The sequence below is a fragment of the Nipponia nippon genome, unplaced genomic scaffold (genome assembly GCF_047370975.1).
Source record: "Nipponia nippon isolate SJK-2023a ecotype South Korea unplaced genomic scaffold, ASM4737097v1 scaffold_6, whole genome shotgun sequence".
NCBI classification, from domain to species: Eukaryota; Metazoa; Chordata; class Aves; order Pelecaniformes; family Threskiornithidae; genus Nipponia; species Nipponia nippon.
The window spans coordinates 25,747,966-25,773,745 of record NW_028262380.1 but is presented as its reverse complement, the minus strand read 5'-3'; the positions used below and the strand labels follow the sequence as shown (position 1 = coordinate 25,773,745).

Here is a 25,780-nt window from a genome sequence, read left to right as displayed (position 1 = left end):
CCTCACCCCTCCATTTTCCAGTGGATTTTTCCAGGAGAAACGAAAAGCTGACTTCAGTATGTTTAATTTGCAGGGAATGGTGTTTACCTTACGTAGGGGAACAGAAAAAAATGCACCTGGTACACGACAGCTTAGAGAAATACATCTTGTTTCCTTGCAGTGCCACAAAGTCTGCCGGCTAATAAAGACAGAAACCTTCCTTTCCGCAGGCTCCCAGAGACAGGAACCTTTCTAGGGTCAACTGCAGGTTGCTTGAATTCAGTTTATCTATCGAGTTCTGTTTGCTAACTGACATGGGAGTTAAGACTTGCTGATGTGGTATTTTAATGCAATAGACATACCCACAGGAAAGCCTAGGCTGCCTAGCGCTGAGAGACTACCAGTCACAAATCAGAGTTATCAAATGGATGACTTTGTATACGTTTTTATCCAAAACAGACACACAACTCAATTTATCATCAGAAGCGCTTCATATCTGATGCCATCTTCTTGTAAAAATATTGTGGACTAGTAATTTTAAATACTGTAGTGTATTAAAGTGGCACTCGCAACAACACAGTTTGGAGCATTTTTAACATAACGATTGCTATTTTCTGAGGTACAGCAAAAAGAAAAAATATTTAGAGTAGAGGAAATGTAGGGGAGTGATTGCATCGGGATTGCTCTGTATCCCTGAAATGAGGTGTGGTAGGTTTCTATTAGTATCATTTAATGCCATGTCATAGGAGAGTACCGTGTGTGTTCCATCCATACACTTGCACAGAAACCAGACATAGAGCGTCACACAAGGTCTTCATTTAACAAATCCACCAGGGCATTATGCAATAAAAACAAGGATATATACACTACACTATAATACAGAGGACAGAGGACACTGGTTTAGATGCACAATATTATGTATAGACCAATTCCTGCCAATTTTTCTTCTTGACTGGGGTAAATCATACCATGACTCAATCTTTCTGTAAAGTAATTATATTGCTTAGATTTATTTCTACAGTGTTATTCACTGGTCGGGCAGAGGAGATTTCTGAATCAGGTGCCTTTCTAAAACTGTTGTTATTAACCATATTGCAGAAATCAACACAGTTGGGAGAGTCCATTCATTGCATTGTTGAGCATAAAATGAGAGTGTATCCTTTACAGGACACATAAATAAAAGTCTCTGGCAAGGACTAGCATTTTGGATATTCAGGAACATTTACTACTTTATCAGTATATGCTGGGTTGCTTATATGAGGAAACCAACAAGAGCTTTTAGTTTACAAATTCCCTTATTCACAATGGAATACATTAAACATACTGTCTGTAGAAAGGGTTTGCTTAGCATCCCCCGGAGAAAAAAAAAAAAAGCGTTCACATTCTTTAGGTCTGACCCGTGGCAAGGACATAGAAGGGTTAGATAACATCTGTTACTGACCATACGTAAGCTTTTAATGGTATAAACTCAGAGATTCAGACCAGCTGAATCCAAATTAAAATGCATGTGTGAAAAAAAAAAAAAGTGTGACAGAGGTCGGGGACAGAAGACATTCAGACTAGCATGTGGCGTTTTCTGTGAAGAGCAAGATGGTCTGAACGTGAAAAGCTACGGTCACAGTCTGGGCACTGAAAAGGTTTGATTCCTGTATGCTTGCGGAAATGCCGCGTTAGTTCATCAGAACGAGCAAACTTCCATGTGCATCCCTCCCAAGTGCATTTGTATGGTTTTTCACCTGGAAAAAGAAACACAGAAGTCAGGATTTAAGACACAAACAAATCAGTTAAATATTTGACAGATTTATCCTCTTGCTTTGTCCCCATTTTAGCAAGTACTTTGATGCTTATTCATAAAGCCCCCAAACAGGACCAGGCTGCAGAGTACTCTGCGCTAGAAAATGTGTAGTCGAAGTTAACAGATCAAAAAATTGTTTCCTGCCACAAATGATTTTTTTGATGTCTCTCTGTTCCTCTCTGTGCCATATTAGCACTTGTTTTGTCTCATCAAGCCCAGAAGTGTGAATGTTTAAGCATTTGCTCAAGAATGTTCAAAACCAGGACCTGTTAGATTAGTCGGGGGAAAGGACTGGTGTTACCATTCAGCACAGCAGGTAGAAATCTCGTTGTGACATCTTAAAAGTTACTGTAGTATAAATAGTTGGCACCACTGTCACAAGTAGCTCAACTTAAAAACTCGCTCCATTGTTACTTTCTAATACGTGATCCTCCTTCTCCTTAACACCATTATGCTGCCCAACAGGTAAAGGGCTGGCTTGTATAGAGACGTAAGCCAGACCTGAACTGGGCTCCATTTTACCTAAAAGTGTCCCATCTCTTTGTAAAAACCTTGGATGTACATATATTCACTCAGCATGCCAAGATGAACGTTTCTGCGGAGAACAGAGATGGGGATATGTTTATTGGAACACTCACTCAGAAAAGAGCCCAGTGATTAGCATGTCCACATGAAGCAGATGTGTTTGTATTTGGCACACCATCCAGACTTTTGCAAACGGGCTACTCCCATGGAAGCTCAGTCAAATTTAACAGTGATGTAAGAGGTGAGCTAGTGCAATTTGAACTGATTTGGTGTTTACAGGGTGTGCGGAGTGAGTAATCTGCAAGCAACTGAACAGAAAATGAGCGAAGAGCCAGTGAATGTAAAGCATACCAGCATACACCGTGATCCTGCTTTGGCTTACAGTCTCCTGTTGTGGGTTTTTCCTGCTACATCCTCTGTCTTTTGCTCAGCCTATAATTATATTCAGAACAATGCCAGATCTAACTTCTGTCATTTGGTTATTTACACCTGTGGTCACCTGGCCATTAGCACAAACTAAAAGCTTAGTCTACTGTTTTACCATAGACTTGATGAAAGAAAAGCATAGCAACGCTCAAACCTGTATGGGTTCTTCTGTGAGCTTTCAGATGGGAGCTTTTAGTGTAGACTTTGTTGCAGCCTTCATAATCACATCGATGTATTCTGCGTTTTCTTTGCGTGTCCGGAGATTCCACAGGTAAAGGTCTCTTTCCTGGCTGAACTATAACTGAAGGGTGATTCCTGCAAAGTCAAACTGAATGTTAAAAACGAAAAACATTTAGCACAGCAAACCTCAGCTAATATGATTCATGACAGAGCCCTTTATTCTCTACCACTCTGTCTCTTGGCAGAAAGAACAACATTACATGCATGTCGAAAAATTCAAGACGGTTTAGCAAATTTTGTGTATTTTAGCAGCAATATTTTAAAATGTTTACTCACTTTGTGGCACGATGTAGCCATTTTTACTACTCCCCAGCTTTTTTTAAACTTACAAAGGAAAAACCCCCTTCAAATTCCTGTTTTTCACAGTCAAATCCAGATTTCTCAAACTCTGAGTTCATAGCGAACTTTTCTTGTATTTGTTCACAATTCTTCTTCTTCCTTCAAATGTAACTAATTTGCTTGTAATTGGGAACAGCTATTCCATATTATTAAAGAAATTGTATCTTTAGGGTTTCAAAGCAGAACTCAATCTTTATTGTTCCAGCCACTCCTTTAGAGAGTAATTAAGAATTTCCTGTTTGGTGCTGGCGGGAGGGTGCGGCCTCCCTATACCACTGACGTCAATTCCTAAAAGTAGAGTTTAGCCTCCGTGGCACACCCACAGGATGTCTGAAGTTGTCCCTCCACCTTCATAAACATAATTTTTTGCTTTTGAAGCCCACAGGTACAGTGCAGGTAAGACATGTACTAACTACGCATGGACTGCTGTAACAAACAAAACCATAAACATTCGTGCATGTGAAAACACATTGAGCTTCTTGAAAGGTGTCACTGACGGTGGATATTTAGGTTTGAACAACGCCCCTACTGTAGAACTGGGAACAACCTTGATTCTTTCTTCCATGTCAATATTAGAAAAAGGAAATAAGTATGTTCGTCAAAAAGGTAAGTGGCATTACAAATCTTGCAACCTCACAAAGTTGCATTTTTCAACCCGTTAGCAGATCTGTATCAGTGATTTTAATACATTTTTTAGCTCTTAACTGAGACTTAGTATATAACATGCAGATAGCATTCCTGGTTGCAAAACCAGTTCCTCCATGTGACAGAAGTAAGCTTTCTAGAACTCCTGTCTTTTCTCAGTTACTGTATTTCACATTTCTTTACTGACAGAATTACGTTTTGTAACACTAGGTTATATTAGTTACTTAAACCAAGTTCCTTTAGGGCCTAATTTTCAGAAACACTGAATACCTACTTCTCTCAGCAAAATAAAGGGCATGTGCTAAAGGTCCTTTGGTTAAAACCAAATAGAAGGAGTCTTACCAGGCACAGCAAAGAAAATCCTGTGTGTGGTTTAACAAGAAAAAAATTTTCTATTACTCTCCACAGCAGCAGGATGGGAATTACCAATGTGGGTAAAGTTTAATTTTGTTATTAATTCTTTTATTAGAGTTACAAGCTTGAAATGGGGAGCCAAATTCTCTTTCTTGGGTGTTTCTGAGACTGCTGAGTGATGTACTCTTCAAGTACACATTAAATCTAGCTAAAAATACCGTAATGGCAGGACACCCCAGATGCTGATGTTAGACACAGATGTACATACTCTCAAAGAAGAAAGGCAGGCTTTTAGCTTCCAAAGAAATGCTTCGCTAAAGCAATGCTCAGTTTTAACGCTGTTGCATGCTAGTCTTTTTGGAGAAGCTCTGGCTTAGCACAGCAAGCAAACTTGGTTTAAATCCCTATGTGTGGAGGCTAGTCCTGGACATGGTAACATCTGGAAAAAGGGTATTGGCTGTACACTGTTTGTGATGGTTTTCAATCTAAGAGTGTGTAAAAAAGGTGCTGAGAATTCATCTCTGTCTCATTTTCCCTTTAGAGGGAAGGAGGCTGGCAAGACTACAGAATGTTATCAATCATCAGGTAGGGAGTGGCAGTTTTAGAAAATGCTTAAGGCAGTGTCAAAAATCAGAGGTAAATATTAAGTAAGTGCCAATAATAATAGTACAGCCCTAATTCTTTCGTTCCCTCTTACACAACCAGATACAAATTCACGTTAAGGCTAACGACTGAAATGTCATTCTTTAATAGATAAGCACCTTCCAAAAGTCATGTTAAAATTTCAACAGCTTTTTCACCTTCTTTACCAACAGACCACGCTATGTTGACAGCATGAGTTAGACTTGACACTTGCACTCACACGAAAATACAACGTTAATGAACCTTCTTATATTTGGTCAGAGATTATTACCTCAAGTTTGATTTTAGAAATAACTGCATAGTTACATCGATTATCAGACATACTAGAAAGTCCAGCAATCCCTACAGAAATTCCACCAACATTATATATATATATAATGTGTATGCCAAAAACTAACACTAAAGCAAAACCAGTCACTTAAAAGTGAGACTGAAGGTTTCCTATGCCCCTTTAATGTAGCTTACGTATCTAAACAGTGCACTTTGGGCAGCTGGAACCTATGAAAAATGATTAAAAAAAAAAATCATTGCCTAACTATAGCTCATAACGCAAAGACAGAGGCTGATGAAGCTGTGAGACAAAAGGAAATTTTATAAAGGTCTAGGTCTCTCATCTTGTAACTTGCGTGATCTGTCTATGCGTTTTCTTAAGTGATAGAAAGAGAAAAATTACCACTTACAAACTTCTTGTTGCGGATATAGCAGAATGTGAACTTGAAAGGGCTGGCTTTAGGAAAGAGCAAGAACTGCAGCTCTACAGGACAGCTAGGAAGCAATTTAAGCCATTACAATGTCAGGACAGGGTCTCCATAAACATAATGCTCTGCATGGGCAAGCAAAGGAGATGCTTTGGAATGATGGATTATTCAAATGTCTTTTGTGACAATGCTACCTACATGTTATACCAAAATTTACATTTTTTGCTCAGCGGATGGGTTTCCTGTGGAAATCGGACTCATTGGGAAATAATTAATGCAAATCACTAATGCAGGTGACAAGTCTGCAGAAGTGTCAGCCCTGGGGGAAGGGTGTGGTATTGGCCAGGAACAGCAGTTACTGGTTTGCTCTTGTTAAAAGAGGCCTAACAAAGAACAAGAGTAAACTGAACCATTTGACAGTCCTGACCTAGCAGGAGTTAGTTCCAAGTACATACAGACCTGACTCCCTTGTGTGGCAGGTCCATTATGGAAGATTAGTAACCATTTAGTAAACACAGACGTTTACTATTTTATTATATGTTTATTGCAATACAACATATAAGGTTATTTTTAAATAAACAGCATACAGTTTATAAAAGCTAGCTGGCAATTAGTTAATTGCAAAGAGCCTGCAGTCTAGAACCTGCATCTAAGCTGGTTAAGAGACTTGAAAACACGGAGCGGTGCCCACAAGAAGGCTGTGCAGAGTGTAGTAAGCCCTGGAGCCGCAGTGAGCCTTCTAACTTGGGAACAGTCGTGAGCAGGAGGAAGAGGCTGCCTTCCGAAGGAAATGCGGAAGACCGCCTGTCCCATGCTTTCCCTCTCTTTCTGCATCACCCCGCACTCACGCACTGGTTTGGGGAGTCTGGCTTGGAGCCCTTCTTCGCCACCCTAGGAGGTGAGGTCTCATACAACTGCTCGGAGGGTGACGGTGAGCAGGGAGAAAGGGCAGGAATGGATTCTGAGGTCATGTACCGTGAGCCCAGCTCGGTTCCCAGCTTCAGCTCCTGCCAGAGCCCTGCCGGCAGCCTGCATGCCTGCCCAGAGCACTGCCTGCTGAAGGATGAGCCGGCTCCGGGCCATTCCCTGATTTTGCTAAGTTGACAGAATTTTCTGTAGGAAAACGGGAAATGGAAGGGTGCCCAAAGCTCCACAGGTACTTCCTGAGAAATTTTTAGTATTTTCCATTTAAAAGTTTCTGCCTCAGACCTAACCTCTTCTTTCTAGCCCTTGCTCTGCCTTCTCCAAACAGGACTGTTTTAAACCCAATTAGATCTGTGATCCAGTTCATGCAGTGGCCCCAGTGACAGCTGCACCAGCACCGTGAGTTGGTACTGGGGTGGAAACAACTGCCTGGGAGGGGAGCGAGCTTCAGGAACTACTTGAGCTGCCAAAAAACCCACCCACGGAACAATGGCCTCAGGTAAACATGGAATTTCACTGGATATATACAGAACTTGTAGACAGGCCTGAGGGGGTTCTTTCCACCAAGTACCCAAAATTTTTTAAAAGACAAAGAGGTCCTCCCGGAAAAGAAAGTCACGTGAATCTTTTTAAAGAAAGGTATTTTAGGTAACATCAATACAGAGATCAGTATGAAATATCTTTCCAGTATCTTTCCAGTTTGCTGCTGGTTTTACATAAACAGGTATCACCGGCTTATTGGGAGTCCTACTTTCAGTAAATTGTAGGATTGGGACTAGCATTACTTTAGAAACGCATTATATAAATGGCAGATCTATGTGGTTGCGATGTATAAATATGTATCAACTCCTATATTGCTAAAGAGGGAAAAAAAAAAGTTGAAATCACATTTCACAGTGGCAGTGGGGAGAAGGATGTTTTTCTGTATTCTATCACATGTTCTAAAGCACAGCAACACTCCCTCTCACTCCTCAAAATTGGTAACTGCTGCAATGAATTGCTTTTCGTTCTTCTGCTGATCTTGGGACTATTGTTAGCTACTTACTCTTGCAACATTACTTGCTGGGGAGACAATGAGGTCATCACTGGAGGTGACATTTGTTCAGGATAGAAGTCAGTCTTCGATGGTTCACTTCCTGGCTCTACTTTGATTGTTTTCTTCAGTGTAGGCTTCTCATAAGACTCAATGACAGGCACTGTGTGGAGGAGGGTAGGAGAGGGAAGGCAACACATCAAAAATATGGAGAGTTATGGAAATAAAAAATATACGTAGAAATCTATAGTTAAACGAAAGAAATCCCCCAGCTCTATATTTAGTGCAGCAATTTGTGTTAAAATACAATATCTTCCAGTTTTAGTCTATCTCCTGATGAACTATGATTCAAAACAATTCTATTAATTTTCATCAGTCCAACATTTTTATCAGTCCAAGTCTCACTAGATAAATGGCTTAATGCAGGTATAAATCAGAACCAAATACGACCTTGGTAAGTGTGGTAAAATATTTACACAGTAAATTCTATGCCTGCGTATTTTAGAAGAATAGGAATTATGTTCCGTTTCCCAAAATGCAAAAAACACACAAAAAAGTGCTTGGATAGACAGTTATTTTCCCAGGATGAGACGACATAAAAAATAAGCTCTGACAGCACCAACCTTGCATGCTACTAGGAGTTTCCATCTCATCTGCAAGAACTGTGGACACCATGATGGGCTGCTGAAGATGGGGAGCATACATAAAAGGAACCGGCTGGACCACAACAGGCTGTATAACCGGGAGTATTCCAGGGCTTCTCAGTCCGTGGCGTGAAAGAGCAGCGGCCATTACAGGTGGGATTGTTATTGGCATGGAGATAGGCTGTACTCCTGGGGGTGACGGTGTGAATTTACTGAGAGGTGAGCTGGGTGAGGACAGAGTCAATCCAGGTGAAGTTCTCCTATGCACAGTCTGAAATTTCAGGGGGGAAGGAGAACTTCCAGTTGAAGATGGTGAGCTCCGTTTGTTCACCGTAAGGTCTACTGGCTCCATCTGGATTCCATTTGATAGTCCTTCGGGGTTTGAGTAGAATTTATTGTGCAACATACTTGGTGTAGAATAAATGACGCTGTACTTGTTTGGCTTCATGTGGTCCATGTAATTGGACGGGTATGACTGTCAGGAGGGGAAAAAAATAAAGAAAATCAAATAATAAATCAACACACACACAATTACTGCTGAAAAAGAAAGGCGGCTAATAAAACTGAGGCAAAATGAAGAAGTTTCAAGAAAGCACATTAATGTACTTTCTAAATAAAAGTGAATTAAATAAAGCCTAAGATTTCACTCAAAGGAAGTTATTCAAGTACTGATTCACTAACTGTTTCAGAAGCAATGTAAAACAGACGATGAAAACAAATCTTCAAGGCTTATTCAACTCTCTTTCTCCCTTAAAAACTGCTTTTCATATACTAAGCTGCACATTACTTAACTGACCTGGGAGACAGATGGTGCTATGCCCAGCATATAACTATATACTGAAGAACATGAAGTCAAGCAAGAGGGGAGTTAAACCAGACTTAAAATTGCAAGTAATGGGTCCCCATCAACCGCTCAAGGAATTGGAAAACAATCATCACTAAAGCAAGAAATTATGTATCTGAACCCTAAAAGCAATAAAAAATACACAGCTGAACTATATGAGCAATGGGGGAGAAACTCAAAGAGTGCAAAAGGTAATTTCTAAACCTCTTTTTTTTTGAGAAATAAAGCAGCTAACTAGCCAGTCTGATTTCGGAAAACTAGTACAAGGATAAACATTTGGTGTGTTGGAAGAATATTCCTGTTAGTGGTAGCTAGCAGTTCGCATTACAAGATCATACAAAACCTAAAGCTAATCTTGACCTACATGACCATCTCCACATTTTAGTAGAAATAATTTTTGTAAACCAAGAGGTATTAACATTCATTCCAGAGTATAGTATTATTAAACAACTATCCAGATCAATTTTGCATTTAAAAAGTGTTGAAAACTGAGGTTGTTTACTAACAGATAACTTAAAATGGTAACCAATGTGATGTTCTAACATAGCAGACATAGAAAATGCAATCCACGCAATTGTTCAGCCCCTAGATATTGTGAATTTTTTGAAATAAAATGCTATCTTTGGATTCTAGATAAGTAAAACTTCACATTAAGGCTAAGCAGTTTCACAGTAATATTAAAGAACCGCTGAATTCTTTGGCACCAAGAAGACTTTGATGAGTGGGACTAAAAAATGTTCAAAATGGTAGAAAATGAAACAGATTAGAAGTATAAAACTATTGTATTTTTATACAATAATTTCCATGACGTTTCAATTATTTTTTTCTTGTGGTGAAAACTTCTAGCAATACATCTTCCTGGTTTCTTACCTCTGTCTTCCCTGTAAGGGACAGTTAGTTGATTTTAAATGTCAACGTTAACTAGAAGTATTTTTGCAAAATGTCACGAATGTATTTTTCTTCTTTTCAGTTACCGTTTGAAACAGTGAGTTTAGAAAATATTAAATTTTCTTGCTGCATTCATAGCACTGTGATAAAACAACAAAGCTGAGTCACCTATTCCGTAAAACACTCGCATAAAGCAGCATACACAATGGTGATTAATCTTCAAACAGTAAATATTACATTAAAACCTCTGAAACTTTATTTACTCTCTTTATGACTATTCTTACAAATTCAATCTATAAAAACGTTCACCTTCAATGGTAATTGGTTCCTCAGAATTCTATTAAAATGCTATTATTGCAAGCAGTGCTGGCTAAAACAAGTTCTGTAGATTTGCCACCACTGCTGAGCCAAGTGACGAAATTATTAGCATTCTAAGTGATGAAGGCCACTGAATATTGACAGAGTTTAATATTTAACAGTATTTAATACCTACTGAATCTGATCATGTTATGGGCATAGGCAAAAAATCAAAATTTAAACACATAAGAGATATTAAGTACTTCTGTTAAAATCGCTGTTATTGGTTTACAGTATGAAGTCTACTCAGCTTCAACAAACTGTCTATGTTCCACCACTAAGCATCAGTGCGTTTGTAGTGCTGCAGATTTGTCAGGGATGATCACAAGGTCACTACCTACAAACATTTCTTCCATTGCAAGACTACTAGAAAGGAAAAAGACTATGCAATTTAAAGTTTAGGGAACGTTTTTGGTCAACGAGTCTATTAAAGAACGAAGCATCTCCAAGCTGTAACTTTTCTGTATGAGCAGTTATCCTCTTTAAACTCTTCAAGTAACACCAGCTGTGTGTGCTGAAAAAATACCGAACTATGAAAACGTTGCACAGAGAACTGTAAACTGGAAAAGTTAAGTAAAATATATTTAGACAAGCAAGAAATACTTTCCAAGAATTATGAAGAAAATAATGATGTTTTTAAGAAGTGATTATTTTAGTGACTTGGTATTTTACCCCATATGCCTTGCATTATTTTGCATAGAAGGTTTTTATTGTTGTAATTAAGCTGGCACAGATTTAACATCAGCTATTTTTTCTAGCAGTTTGAGGAAGCTGAAACATTTTTCTAAACTTTTCTTCCTTCTGCGATTTTAATTGCTATGTTTCTATCTGAACTGAAGATGAAGTTGTGATAGAAAAATGTGGTGCGACAAATTATCTGTACTGGGAAGAAAAAAGGTGAAAAAGTTGAGAAGGATGCTAGGACAACGAAAAGGAGAATATCTGCTGCCAAACAGACTCTCTGGTGGAAAACAGTTTTGCTTCACTATCAATGAAGTGTGGTTGAAACCCTGTTCATTTGGAGTAAGTCACAGTCAGATCTATCTCCTGGTTCTGAAGTTAGGCTTCCTGTATCTTTTAGCATAGCAAAGTTTCAGTTTCTAGCTCCCCGGGACACAGCAATTGCCATTAGGTTGATACGAACCACTGCCTTCAAATTTGGTAAATCACTTTCCCTTTCTTTGCCAGGGAAGCAGACAGTACCCCTTGCGGGATATGGGATGGGAGAATAAGGAAGACTTCACAGTCTCTCTCTGTAAATAGGGAGCATTAACAATAGCAAACAAACAAAAATAAAAGCCTAGCTACCACCATTTGGCTTTCTAAATGCCACAACTGCAGGAAGCAGGAATGTACTTCACAGCCTCCAAGAGCAGTCTTTTCCCACCTGTCCTAGAACTTATGCGAAGTATTCTGGTGGAACAATGGAAAACCAGCTATCACTGCTCTGTTTTCCTAAAATATTTCAGCTGATACGTTCTCCTTGGATTTCTACTGTGGGAATTAACAGTGTATGTAGGAGTTTAGTCTGACTTGAATTGAAAAAAAAAAAACAAACCAACAAATTCCCACTTTCCTATAAGTTCTGCTTTCCTAAATATCCCTGTGTAGAAAGAATGGTATGTCACTGCAGTATATCACAATAAAGATGCAGGATTGTATTTCAACGTGTATTCCTTTACAGTCTCCATTTATCTCTTTTTTTGTTTGATATCATCTCTCTACCTCTTTGGGCCTTACAAAGCAATTCATTTACCTTCCCTTGCATTTTGTCCATAATAAAACCCAGAGCACTGAAGCCACAAAGAAACTGGAAAACACATCAAAGGAACTTCTAATATTTTTGAGTCATATCCATGTGGCTATCAATAAATCCAAAAGAAGAATCACCATGCTCTTCCTCTTGACAGTCTGTCAAGAATAAAGACTGGCCCAATATGTCACAAGCACACCTATCACCACCCAGAAGACTGCTGCTTCCACAAGGGGACATTATCAAGCACTAATCTGATTTAATTTGCTAAATTCTGTTATGCTACCACAGTGAAACATCTTCTTTGTTGTACAAGTGAACAGATTTTGAAGCAATTCACCAAGTCTTGTATAAACTACATAACCCTATGAATTTAACTTAAAAATTTAGCCAGCCTCTTGGAAAAACAGAAACAGGTGAAGAACCTGCTTACCTACTTACACTATTTCTCAAATCAGTATCATGTAAGAGGATGAATAGGATTTAATCCAAATAGTAGCTAATGCACCAAAAAGCATTCTCACCACACCCTCACTGTCTCTATAGTGATTTTCTGTTATTCATGTAGTGACGCTTGTATTGTAGAAGTGGCCCATTTTCTGCCTTTGATGGACACCATTAGGTATCATTTGATAATCGTAGATCATCACCACTAATCTTAATAAGGTTATGCAATAATTGTGATTGACGTGACAGACAGGCTGGCCAATACTAAGGTTCTTTCTTTACCCAAATATTGGAATTTGTCCTACTTACACCCTCAGTGATAGATCAATTATTTTTCTATCATTGCTCTCAAGTAAATAAACCCCATGAAAGTCAAACTGTAATTTTAAAATGCATATAAATTTAACTCTCAAGAAGTGTTACTGATACACTGAAGAAGTCAGACTGCTTACAGATGCATTTAAATTGATGACAATTATTCTACATTTTAAATAAAACAGGAAGCAAACTTTTCACTGAAAGATGCCATTCAGAGCATGAGTTTAATGCACTCTAATTTATGCACACTGACTTTACCCTTTTAATTGATCAGCCTTTCTAAGGCTGTGGTTTCATGTTACACTTAATCTGATCTTATTGCAGGCTACTGCTGAAAGGGGCAGTCTTGTCCTCTCCACATTGAGCAGCTGCAGAACGAGTCAGATCAGCTTCCTGATCTGACCAAAAAATGAGGGTATTTTTGGTTGGTTAGCAATTCTGACCGTTCAATGAGCTGATGATCCAAAGGATCCAAGGAGACACAAAGCTGGAAAGAAGGGAGAAAAGCCTGAACTTTCCCTTTCAGCAGCAGCCTGCAGTTGAATAGGTGAAGTATACATGAAACTGCTTCCTAAGGCCCTATTTCCCTGGCAGCCTAAATCATCACAATTCCCACTGTCCCCCTCCCAGCTACACGCTCCTGCTGCTCTTGCTTATCAGACTCTTCTCTGAGATGACCCTATACACCAAGTCGATGTAAAATTAACCCAATTGAGAAGAAAAGTCTCCCCTTCACCTTTTTTCCCCCATTCCTCCTCCGCTGCCCTGGTTCTCATCTGTTCACACGGTAAGGTAATGCACCCGGCTTACCCAGCAAAAAGCCATTACTTTTTTGTCAGGATTAGTTTTCTGCTGTTTAGAGCGCAGAGTTAGCCCCAGCACATGTTTTCAGGACCAAGAGAGAAGCAGAAAAGGGGACGGTGAGCAGCTGTTCATTTAGTTCAAAGGTGTAACACCGAAATGACAGGCACTTGCCACTTCACCGTGAAGTCTGGCAACTTAATTTCAACCCACCTCCATCAGCAGCATGAGCTGATATGAGATCATATTTGCACTGCAGTGGCTGAGGAGTACTTGCATGTTCTCTCCTCTGCTCTGGGGATGGGAGCACCAGCAGAGTAACGGGGCAGGTCATTTAGGGGCAATAAATTCATGAACTACAGCAAAAGTTTTCCTAGAATGTAAATTTGATTGCCCTAAAACCAAAATATAACTTCACAGCCTTTCCTAGGCTAATCCAAAGCTTACAGAAAACTTCGTATGAATTTAAAAATGGAAAAACTAGAGAGTCATCACAAAGGCTAAAATATTTTAAAAGTCTTACCACTGAAACAGGCTCCATGGCTTCTTGCTTGATAGGGACTGGGTCAAACATTAGCATCTTTTTTATTCACCTGTTCTGATGCCCCTGGTGTCCTGGCCTGCAGGGGAAAGACAAGGTGTTAGAAAGCCACAGGAAACCCTCTCATCAACTTTCTGAACTGTAAAGAACTTACTATTTTGTCAAATTAATGTGAATATTTATCCATCTCTAACATGGCTTCTTAAATATTTGACTAGGCTTCATTTAAATATTTGTATTATTGTCAGTTTATTCTTTTCCAATTGCTGTTGAAACAAAGGGACATCTGCTCACTTTAATGAAAGTTAATTTGAATTTTAATTGTGCCTGTCAGCATACCAAGATCACAAAATTGTCGCTTTCACTAGCTGTCATTAGTGTGTAAACACATCACAGTTTAGACTATGCATTTCTCATCAGCATTATAACTTCAGAATCATCTTGTTTAGCTGATAATACAGTGAACTGATTCTGGAGAGAATATCTCTTGTCCTGATAGAAAAGTTGAAACTTTCACATACAGTGACATTGAAATCAAAGCAAAAGAAAGATTAAAATCCAGAACTAATTTGGAGAGGTACATTCAACATGCTGCAATGACTTAACATAAAAAAAGACATTAGTTATTTCCCTGAGGTAATAGATTTAGTGACAATTCAGTAACAATTTGTGCTAACTGTGCAAAGAACAGCACTTCAAAAAATCTGGTTGTATTCTGTGCAGCTTCAGTTATTTTTTCTACAGAGTGTTCAATCTCACTTATCCAATTCTAGCTTATCTCAAACTGCCTGAAATAAAAGTATTTAGCATAAAGGATGTCATAACTTAACTATCATACTACACATTTGCCACGGTCAACTTGGAAAGATACTGTGAAGGAAAGGAGGAGATAACTCTTCTGGGGTAAGCCATAAGGGTAGAGAGTAAAAACCAAGAGAAGCAAAGGAAAGTTGTTCTCAATGACATTTAGATGTTGGCAAGCTTTCATCAATCGCTTGAGGCCATACATTATATGACTGATGTTAAAGGAGCAAGTTCTGACCATACACTGTACAGTGCACAGCCCTGCCTGGAAGTGGTATGACTTCTATTAAGATGCGAGGACAAAAAAATCTTACACAAATTCAATTTTGACCAGTAGATGGCACTGGAAAGAAACAAATACAGCCAGACTACACCATCCAGACAATTTCACCCTGAGGAAGTAGGCTAAAGGCTCAACAAGAGATTTGTAGTTGGGGCTGGAAAATTCTCCCAGAAATTCACATGAAAATTTTAAGACGCGCCTGCTCAAATTAAAACAATTCGAATAAGCCTACACTAATGAGCAATCTTGCAATTAACTATCACGTGTGTTTATAGTTAAAAATTTGTTAAGAGCTTCCAAAGAAAGATGGCATCAGTTGTTACAAGTCTGTCTATAATCATTCAGGGATATGAATAAAGCTTAAAGACTTCTGGAAATATATTACAAGAGTGTACATTTTGAATAATGGAAACAAACAAGTGACAAAAGTAAATTAAAGTATCTTCATAATTCGTCTTACAAAAGTCAAAGGCCTGACAAAGCCAAATCGCAAAAAAAGGGAAACAAATAGAGCAGCTCAATGCAATTTCCAGTTTAAACTTAGCATGTAGTTTTATTTTAGAAGCGGTTGTGCAAGATGGCACTGTTTGCTAAAAGTTGTGATAATTTTTTAAATACTTTAAGTACGTTTGTGAGAAGGTTATTAACTATACTATTTTTCTTTGAATGGTTATCTTTTTCAGGTTTTTAACATTTCACATAGCTAGAACGAACGTTTCAGAAGACTGTCTTCCCAGAAATCTATCTACATACCTATGCATTAAATATATATTTGTGTACCTATGCATCACTCACACATGTTCCCACACATATATATTCACTGTGAAAACAGAAAAAAAGTTATATTTTTAGACATAAAAAATGTTTACAGTAAAATGTAGCATCTCAGATGTCATACATAAGAATTTGGAACTACTTGCTTTCCCGTTTCCAGAAACTTTAAATTTTTAGTTTATATGTGCATAGATAAAGTGACACACCAATTTGTACTTTAGAGAAGGAAGAGAAGGAAGTGAAGGAGGAGAGGAGAGGAGAGGAGAGGAGAGGAGAGGAGAGGAGAGGAGAGGAGAGGAGAGGAGAGGAGAGGAGAGGAGAGGAGAGGAGAGGGAGAGGGAGAGGGAGAGGGAGAGGGAGAGGGAGAGGGAGAGGGAGAGGGAGAGGGAGAGGGAGAGGGTGGGAGGAGAAAGAGTATGTTCTAAGCAAGCAGTCACACTCCCAGGCTACTCCTTTTGTCACTTTTGTTGTTTTAAATTGGATTTTCTTCAGTTTAAGAGTTACTCCTTTTCACCTTTTACTTCAAGAAAGTGTGTTAAAGACACTTGACACACATTTCGCATGTCATGCTATGCGTTTGAGTGTTTCCTGAGAGGGCTCTAAATTACTGTGCAGGAATTAGACTGACATAGGCAACAGAAAGCGTAATGCCCTGAATAAAAGTGAAAAGTAATTCTCAGACTTTCTCAGGTGCAGTCATCTAAGAACAGCAGAGGAAAACGCTACTTTTATTGCTGCATCATAGCACAGAAATTGAGCACTTTTTTATCACGTTATTCTTAAATGGTAGGTTTCTTTTCCCCATTTGAGAGTGACTGGAAACCCATTTTCAAGAAAGGAAAATTATCAATATATAATGCTTGGTCCTTTCAGTCCAGATCACAGGGTCAGATTCTTATTTGGTGGAAACTGACAGAGCTGCTATAGAGTCAATATAAATCAGCTTTGGTTCTGGCATTTAAGATTTAGCTCAGAAGGACACTTTCCCAAGGCTGCAAATACACTCACAAAACAATTATCTTTGTATTTAAGAATAACGTTCTAAACTGATTGCTCGGACCACATTCACAAACAAAATACATACATGCACACTCACACCCAAATAAAGCATGCTACTTCTAGTAAGAAGCCAGTAGTTTTTCCTGGTCTATTTGTAAAATCATGCCTACTAACTCAAAACCTCCCAATCTTTCTCTCCTAAACGTTTGAGAAGGGGGCAATAGGGAAGGTAAACAGCCTTATCTGTTTCTATTACAGAGGAATGAAAAAACAGCTGGGTTCTACTTTACACACTGATTTCATAATGCACTTGTTTGGAAGCCCACAAATTGTTTAGTAAATACAACTAATTTCTGGAAAATCAAAATACCGTCTCTCATTCCTGAGGTACCCTGGAAAAAACAGTGAGGAGACAACAATATATTCATATTAAGCATATTAAAAAATAAGGGCCTTTGTCTTTCACGTTATTAGATAAACTATTTTGCATTAAAGGTTTTTTTTCATGTGGGCTAGAAGAATTTAAAATGCATGTAATCTGAAACTAAATAATTAACTACAATCCGGTAGGCAAACATTCCACCCTCTCTTTTTTCTGCTCTCCCTCTCTTTTTCTGCGAACAAGCCACCCAGTTTTACTTTCTTGCCTCCTCCCATTCACTCCACCCTGTGGATCTCTGCCAAGTCAGTCCAACTTGTCCAAACAGGACATGGCTTTTGATAAGATTTTGCTCACACCCTGTACTTCAGAAAGACAAATGAAGCAATTGGGTTTTGTATGCAAATAAGGACAGGTGCAAGGTAATGTCCAGGAAAAGTCCCTCAGGCTTTTCCTATCTGAAGTCCAGTGAAGATAGCAAGCCAGAAAACATACAAACTCTGCCCTTATGATCCAATATGCAGCAAAGTATCCCTTCCAGAAGGGAAGGTCATCACTGGTAGAGCTCACCATCTTGTCAGGATTGGAGACTTTTCGATATTAACTTCCTGACAGGTAAGGTTTACTGTTTCAGAGGCATAATTAAGAGTAAATGAAAGCTTAAAGGTACTTAACCTGTATTCTGACAACAAGGACTTGTACAGATTATTTACCCTAAATGAAATAAGCAAAGCAGTTAAAGAATGCACCCAGACTACACATCTGCACTGCAGAGCAGCTGGAGAAGAGCAACCGCATTGCAGCTACTCCCAGCAGCTCTGTACATCTACCTTCAAGGTCCATCAACTCTGCAGACCTGTTATGAAAGGAAAGGGTGGGGTGGAGTGCCAGTTTTGACTGTGCACATCCAACAACTACAAAGCCTCCCTCTAACACAGAGCCTTTGCTCTCATTATATACCTGGAAGAGCCGTCAGTGACCCGACAGATACTCTTGTTGTGAGGAGGGGGGTGGTGACCACAAATTCTGCCTCTCTTCACCCTGCCTGAAAGCACGCATGGGGTTTGCTTTCTCAATCTTTGTGCCTGGGGGAAGCAAGGAATGCTGCCCTGTGGTACAGTGAGGCTTCGTCTAGAAGCTTCAAGGTATGACTGCTATTGTTGGTATAATTACAGAATAACATAATGATATTTGCTAAATTAGCACTGCATGAGCGCCCTCCACAAAGACACTGCAGCTCTTGCAGCACTGTTGGTATCTAGCAGCCAGCCTAAGTCATGTGGCCAAAGCTCCCCAGTCCAAGCCCTTTGGGACTTAGGCTGCTGCTCTGAAACTATCACTTCTGTGAGCCTCGAGTCAAACTTCCCCTGATACTAAGGAGAAGTGATAATGTCAGAAGACTCTCCACTGATGAAATCCAAAGAGTGGGGAGGTTTTCTGAACCTGGGTGAGAAGTCTTCTTTAGTGGAACCTTGAAAGAGAGCTTGACAGAGAAAAAACAGTTTCTGAGAGCAGGATTCCCTGGAAAGGGTCGAAAAAGAGTTTTCCAGGACTAGTAACAAGATGTGTTTGCACTTACTGTACCAGTTGCTCATCAAGACCTGAGTCAGCAAAAAAGCGTTTCTAAAGTTCCATTAACTTTAATGGGAAGTAAGCAAGCGCTTAACTGCACTGGGCCCCAAAATAGCAGCAGGCAAAGAAACTCTCCAGCTCAGCACAGCAGTCAGACTCAAAGCAAGCAAGAGCAGGGGAAGGAGCGAAGGCTCAGACACGGTGCTGGGGGAAGGGACCGGAGCAGCCAGTCCCTGAAGAACAGAGTGGGGGGAGAATCATGAAGAACTAGTACACCAAGAAAACCGTTTTACTGATTGACAGCCTTCTGTGTTTGTTTATTCACTGGATTTCCACTGGGAAATGGTAGTAACTCTTGAAAAAGTTTGGATATTGTGTAAAAAGAAAATGGTACCTGGGCAAAAATTTTCTGCTTAAAGTTTTACTTGATAGGCACAAAGAAAAAGAATTATTTCCATAGGATTCTGTTATTTAGTATCTCAGACTATTTTTGCTTTTTATTGACTTGAAAATCTTTTACCTTCCTCTTTTCAGCACTGCAAGCAGGCTGAAAAATCTGGTTTTTTGCACAGCTTGTGCATCCTAACTTTGCTGACATCACTTTGACTTAGAACTGCATTGACATAATAATTCATCAGCTGTGTAGCAGACTAATCAGTATTTCCATTAAATTTATGATAATACTGTTGCAGGCTCTTTGAAGCCACATGCCTGGCAATGGCTTTCTTGTATGCAAAAATTTGGGGTGAAAAAGTACTTGCAGCACTCATTAAGAAAATGTCATCTCTACCAAGGAAAAATGGAGCCCACGTAAACCCTGTTCAACCTTCAGTTCTACATTTACTGAACCTAAGGAAGAGAGAAAGAAAAGCTCTTGAGGCACCTCCATTAGACAATATTCTCCCTTATCAGGGCAGACTGTTGTCTGGTTTCCTGTCTCAAGCTACTTCTTAGAAGGAGAAACAGTCTAGTAAGGATAAAAGATCAGACTTTTCAAAACAAGTGAGGTATGTGGAATGGTATGATAATCTTTCCCTTCCACACTGAACTTCGCGGGTTTTTTTGTTGTGTTTTTCTTAAGAGGTTAATTTTTAAGATAATTTAAAAGGAGAAATAGAAATCCTATCTTTTTATTATGAGGGAAGAATGACAGAAAATACTCTTACATAAAGGGTTCTGGTATTTCATGAAACATATGAAACAGAGATTCAACATTTGTGATACTATGAAGAAGAAAAAAAAATCTAATCCTAAAGAAAGGAAGTGTACATTTATGAATAATAGGCTAAATGATTAATTTGAATGAAGATCTGAATACAGGGCAAATGCCGATGAACTTCTGTGTACCTACGGAAGTGGAAAAGAAAACAAACAGGGAGAAGAGCTGGATAGTGTAGTGGGTACAAATGAGACAGTGATCAAAGCAGCTTAGACTCTTTAAAAGTGGAAAGCCTGTCATGCCTTCACGGATCAAGTTAGTTTGTTGGTAACACACACTGACTGCATGATAGGCAGACCACGCGTTTGTTTCTTTTTCCATTCTGGCTTAAGTTTACTATTAAAAACCTGTTAGAGCTTTATCTTTCCATTTGGCTGATCCACACTTAGACTTCCTTCCCCTGGGAGATGCCCACTATGGCTACAAAACCCTCAAAGGAAGCCTCGGCATTAAGCAAATGCTTAACAGGGAAGGGTTAAATCTCTCCTAAAAATCAGCTCTGCCAAACTTCATATTCCGGATTGGAAGCAACTAGCCTCGGAATGAAAACACAAAGCTTCGATGCTGACAGCATAAAAGAACTCTCAAAGACCTCCTGTTAGTGGTGTTAATTAATATTAAAAAGTTGGTTTACAAAACTATTATAATTTTAATCTCAGTCCCTGATTTTGTAGAACTTCTGGCTACAAAAAGGTGTGAACCACAAATTTTACTGCACTTATTCTACACCAGTTTCCAATATTAAATGCAGTTAAATGCAACACTTTTCCTCTGTCATGGGAAAAAAGATTAAATATGTTTGAAATCCTGTGCAAATTAACAGTACCAGAATTAAGATATTTAATCGGGTTCTAGTGGATAAACTCATCCATGGTATTCTAAAATCAACAGAAAAACAACAAAGTAAAACCAACTGAGAGTAACAAATGAAAATAATCAATAAACAACTTACCAAAACTGTGGCCAAATACTTCTTGTTATCTGGATTTCTGAACAGACAAAAAACAAGTTGATGTAAGGATGTGCACGTAATTCAGTAAAAATTATTTTTCACATACAATTAAGCCCTGAAAGAGGAAGTTTAAAGCATGTATTTCGGATACTTCTTCAAAGATATCTGCAATGATCACAAACAGCTAACTTTTAGCATCCAAATGAGCAACAGCAGGAACCAAAAGAATGCTTAAAAAATTAGTGAAATAGAAAAGGGGTAAAATGGAAGGGTGGAAGTATTTCTGGGTGTACAGAAACCATGCATATTCCGGCCCATAAATGACAGAGAAGAATAAACACTCCATCTTGCATTTTCATCCAGGGCCTGATTCAAAGCCCACTGAAGTTAATGCAAGTCTTTTTCTTGATTTCAATGAGCTTTGGCTTGGGTCCTTTAGCTCTTCTTCTGTCAGATCCAAAGCGAGAGAAAGATTTATGTTCTCTTTCTGAATTTCCTCTCGATGTTTACCTATGTCTGCCTGCAACAGGGTGGGGGAAGACAAATACAAAAACAGTAGTAAAAACTTTATTTTTATGCCCTCAAAAATGCAAAATGTGGAACAGCCATACCTATTTATTCCAAAGAAAAGTTAGCCAGCAGTGCCTCATTTTCTGTATTACATCTGGAAGACACTAACTCTTCTAGTTCGTATAAAGGGAAAATATCTATTCCATTTGAGACCAGGAAATATGAAGTGTTTACGGTGGGCCATACAGGTTGGGAAAGGGCAGAAGCCAAAACCCTCTTACAAGCATGAGCCTACAAATGCGGATTCTCTTCCCACTGCACTCTTTTTGCACCAGTGTAACTCCGCGACTTTAATGGAGCTATTCCAGGTCCGCTGATGAGCAAGCGAGCGCAGAAAATTGGCTCACAACTTTCTGGAGACTCGAGCACAAGTTTTCAGCAAAGGGAGCGAAGCTCTCCAGTGCACCCCCATAAATACACTGGAGCGGAGGGCGTGCGTTAAAGGTTAACTTGGAAACCTCATTATGACATAACGCGGGCATCTTAAGCAATCGCGAGTGTGTAGAGACATGATAACTCATTGGGTGGGGACTGGGAGTTGAGGGGCAGTGACAAGGGGCCTGGACGAGGCTACCGATCGGCCAGAAAACAGCCTGAAACAGGAAAGAGCACCACATATGCCACTTGGAATGTGTGACGCAAACCCCAGCCTTGAAACAAAGAACAGGAAACAGCTCTGCTGGCTGCGCTGGGGAGAAAGCACAGAGAAACATTTAGGCGGCCCTCCCTGACCCTATATTCATGAGCAGCTGGAGTCTTTTAAAACAACAACAGTGGGTGGAGGTGTTTGTTCATTGGGTGTGAATAAAAACACTGTCCTTATGCAGGGGACCTGCCCTATTTACAAAAAGGCTCCCTTAACATAAGGGAGCAGGAGATTTTTAGACACCACGGGTCATGATGATTAGCTGAAACCTTCCCTAGGACCAGTTGGTTTATTACTGTATTTACAGAATGCCAGTAGCTAAACAGAGGTACAGCTTCATGACATCAAAGAGGCAGCGCCCAGCCTGACAGCAAGCACCTTCTTTGCAGACCGAGCTACGGGATCTCCATCGCAGGAGTGATTCGTAAAGCTGGAGCTGCTCCTGGACACTGCCTCCCTTTTGTTCAGTACTGCTCAACAGCTGAGGACCAACATCACCCAGTGCACCCAAGAACTTAGCCTTCTACCTCCCTGTTTCATATGCACTCAGACTTCATCGCAGGACCTGACTTTCCGTGGATCTAATGCTTTTATTTTTGAAGCACACAAATATCCAGCTGAATAAATGAAAGAAGTTGACAACATGAGGCAGAGGAAAGGCACATCTTGTCTAGATGTCATGCAACAGAACGACATTACTTTTCCTTCAAAGCTGTGGTTTCAAACACTCTCTCTTCTCTTACATACTTTGCATTGGTTATTTATATACCATGGGTGGGACATCTAGTAGTATCCAATGAGAATGTGTTATGGCAAATTATGTGGACGAGTACCACAGTAACACTAATAATTGCTGCGGGGTTTCATGGCTCAAGTTTAACAAGGCACATGAGGTGACAACCGGCTAGTACAGCATCTACACAGCAACTGTAGGTGTAGGTTTCGTGCAGACAGTATCAGTTCCTCACTTTCTTCATACTGAATCTGGAAATTTAAGTAATCTGGTGGTTGTATAACTCCCATCTCTATTATCTCAGAGCCTTTGACTAATCACACTCACATTTACATCATTATTTATCTGAAGACTTTTGCTTTTGGCTAAACAGGTGTTGCCTAGGTCAAATCCTCACAGCACCTAAGGGCTCCCTCGCAGCTCTCCTACTTAGAAGAAATTTTCGTCAGTTTCTCAGAGAAGGGAGAGACCATTTAGTGTTTTTTTTTTTTTTTCCCCTGCCCTTACCCCCAGTCTCCCTTGTGGTTTATAACATATCTATAACAGAGTGTACAGGAGAAAAAAAAAAAAAAAACAAACATACAAAAGTATTTGCCTGCTTGGGAAAAAATAAAAAAGGCCACTCAAGTCAGCTTTGGTTTTTTTTGTATTTTGATACTAGACAAAATATTCTTAAAAATACAAGAAGAAAGTTAGTTTGAAATAAATCTCTTCTGGGTCAGGCAGGATTATCAAATCCAGATGTAATTCCTCTCACACAAGAAGCAGCTCCTCATGCGATTATCAAGACAGTGTATCTTGAAAGTATTCTATGGAAAAATCATTAGTGGTCAGCCGTGTAATCCTTTGTTTTCAATACAGGTATGAACATTTATCAGTTTAAATAAAGTTAAGTCTTCAAAGCTCTCCTATCAGCCACCCAAATTCAGCTTTTCCCAACAATAAAACCTTCAGAGCTCAGCTCCAAACAGTGACGCTTCCTGAATTTTCAAAGGCGAGGAAGCAAATAAAACACAGCAGACAGTGCAAGTACAGTACCCGAATCACCAGGGGAGTACAGACAGCAACTTTAATGATTTTTTTTTTTTCATATAATTCTTGAATGACTACTCGAGCTATTCCGAAACAGGTCTTTCTCCCAGCCTCCGGTTAGGTGCTGCGATCCCCCAGCACGGGCTCCTGTGGCTGAACCTTCCTTTGCCAGGGCTCCCCGAGCTGTGCCGGGCGCTCACCTGACAAAGGCCCAAAGCAAATAACTCCTATTCCCACTTCGGTTTTAAAAAAAAAATAAATAAACGGCATCCAGAAAAGGGAAGCCAATTACGGTCGTTATTTCTAACTCCGCACTTAACTGCCGAGCTGTCCGAGGCTCTACGCATTTTAACTTCGCCTACATCACAGCTAAGCGGTGCTACGGTTAGATGACAACACGAGGGATACGTTTTTGAGAGCCGGCCTCATCCTTGACTTCACCGGGAGTTAAACCGGGGACACGGCGCTGCCGACCAGCTTCGCGCTACCGGTGGGACGCTGCCAGGAGGCGAGCTCCCGCCCTGCTATCTCCCCCTCCGCCCTCCGAGCCGAGGGAACCCGCTGTACTTTCCACCTCGGCTTCGTCCGGCACGACCCCCCGTGCGGGACCCGAGGACGTTTCAGCCTCCAACCGAAGACGAGCCGGTCACACCCCGGCGGGAGGCCGGCGGCAGCGGCCCCCGGGGCGGGCGGGCGGGCGGCCCGCAGGCCCCCCCGCCAGGGGCGGGCGGGAGGCCGCAGGCGCACCCGCCAGGGAGCGCGGCCGGCGGGGGAGGGCGCCGCGAGGGAGGCGGCGGCAGCCCCGGCCCCGAGCGGCGCCGCCGGCCACACAGGTGCGCTGCCCGCCCGGGCGGGCGCGACGGAGAGCGGCAGCCCCCCCCGCCCCGCTCCCGCCGGCCACGCAGGAAGTTTCGCAGGCCCGCGGAGGGAGCCCTGCCGTGCGCCCCCGCTCCCCCCTCCCCGCGGCAGCGGCCGGCCGGACGCCCTGTCCCCGCCGGCCCCCGGCCCGGCCGCGGCTCCCGCTCCCCGGGCTGCCAGCGGCGGCGTCCCGCCCCCTCCTCCGCGCCGCTCGCAGCGCCTGGAAACTTTCGTCCGCCGGCACCTCCACCCCGCAGCCGGCGCAGCCCGGCCCGGCTCCCCCCGCCCTCACACTTACGCTCGGCGGGCGGCGCGGAGGGCGCCGGGCCTCCGTCGGCTCCCGCAGTGCCGGGGGTCGCGGCGGGTGGCGGGGGCTGGGGGCGCTCCGGGGCGCGAGGCCGGCGTGTCCCGCGTCGCCGCGGCTGAGGAGCCTCGGCGGTGGCTGCGGGTCTGTGTGCGAGGAGGAGCTGCCCGCCCGCCCGCCGCCCTGCCTCCCGCCCTCCGCCCGCCCGCTCGCCTGCCTTCCCCCCGGGCTCCTGGCACCGGGCCGCGCTGTCACATGACGCCGGCGCCGCTCGCCCTGCCAGGCTCCCCGGGCCGGCGGGGTGAGTGGCGGTGGGAGGGTCACGGCGGGGAGCGCGGCCGGGCGGGCCGGGCGGTTCCCCGCCCGCGGGGTGGAGGCTCCGCCGAGGGGCCGGGGCGAGTCACCGCGCACAAACAGCCGGGCACGCACTGACTCCGCGCCGCCCGCCCTGCCTCCCGGGGG

The 25,780-nt window shown here is 41.5% G+C and overlaps 1 protein-coding gene across 3 annotated transcripts; it reads right to left on the bottom strand.

The window, feature by feature from the left end:
* Positions 1-687: 687 nt before the first annotated feature.
* Positions 688-25,776, bottom strand: KLF3 (KLF transcription factor 3). Of its 3 annotated transcripts, none has more exons than XM_087736227.1 (7): positions 25,313-25,776; positions 21,176-21,290; positions 14,176-14,272; positions 8,224-8,719; positions 7,613-7,763; positions 2,880-3,040; positions 688-1,715 (listed from the first exon to the last, which is right to left on the bottom strand). In XM_087736227.1, the coding sequence occupies exons 3-7, from the start codon at positions 14,230-14,232 to the stop codon at positions 1,534-1,536; spliced, it is 1,047 nt and encodes a 348-aa protein (XP_087592353.1). In that variant the 5' UTR covers positions 14,233-14,272; positions 21,176-21,290; positions 25,313-25,776; the 3' UTR covers positions 688-1,533. The 3 variants fall into 3 exon arrangements, with proteins under 3 accessions (XP_087592353.1, XP_087592352.1, XP_087592354.1); XM_087736226.1 differs by having other exon boundaries at positions 21,176-21,212; XM_087736228.1 differs by lacking the exon at positions 21,176-21,290.
* Positions 25,777-25,780: the final 4 nt, after the last annotated feature.

What these genes read in the sequence shown, in the direction of transcription:
- KLF3 (XM_087736227.1), bottom strand. Translation starts at nt 14,232, where the DNA reads ATGCTAATGTTTGACCCAGTCCCTATCAAGCAAGAAGCCATGGAGCCT. An exon ending in CCATGGAGCCTGTTTCAGTG is followed by an intron (nt 8,720 to 14,175) that starts GTAAGACTTTTA and finishes CCCTCCTGACAG; the next exon opens with TCATACCCGTCCAATTACAT. An exon ending in TCACAGAAGAACCCATACAG is followed by an intron (nt 1,716 to 2,879) that starts GTTTGAGCGTTG and finishes TTCTTTTTCCAG; the next exon opens with GTGAAAAACCATACAAATGC.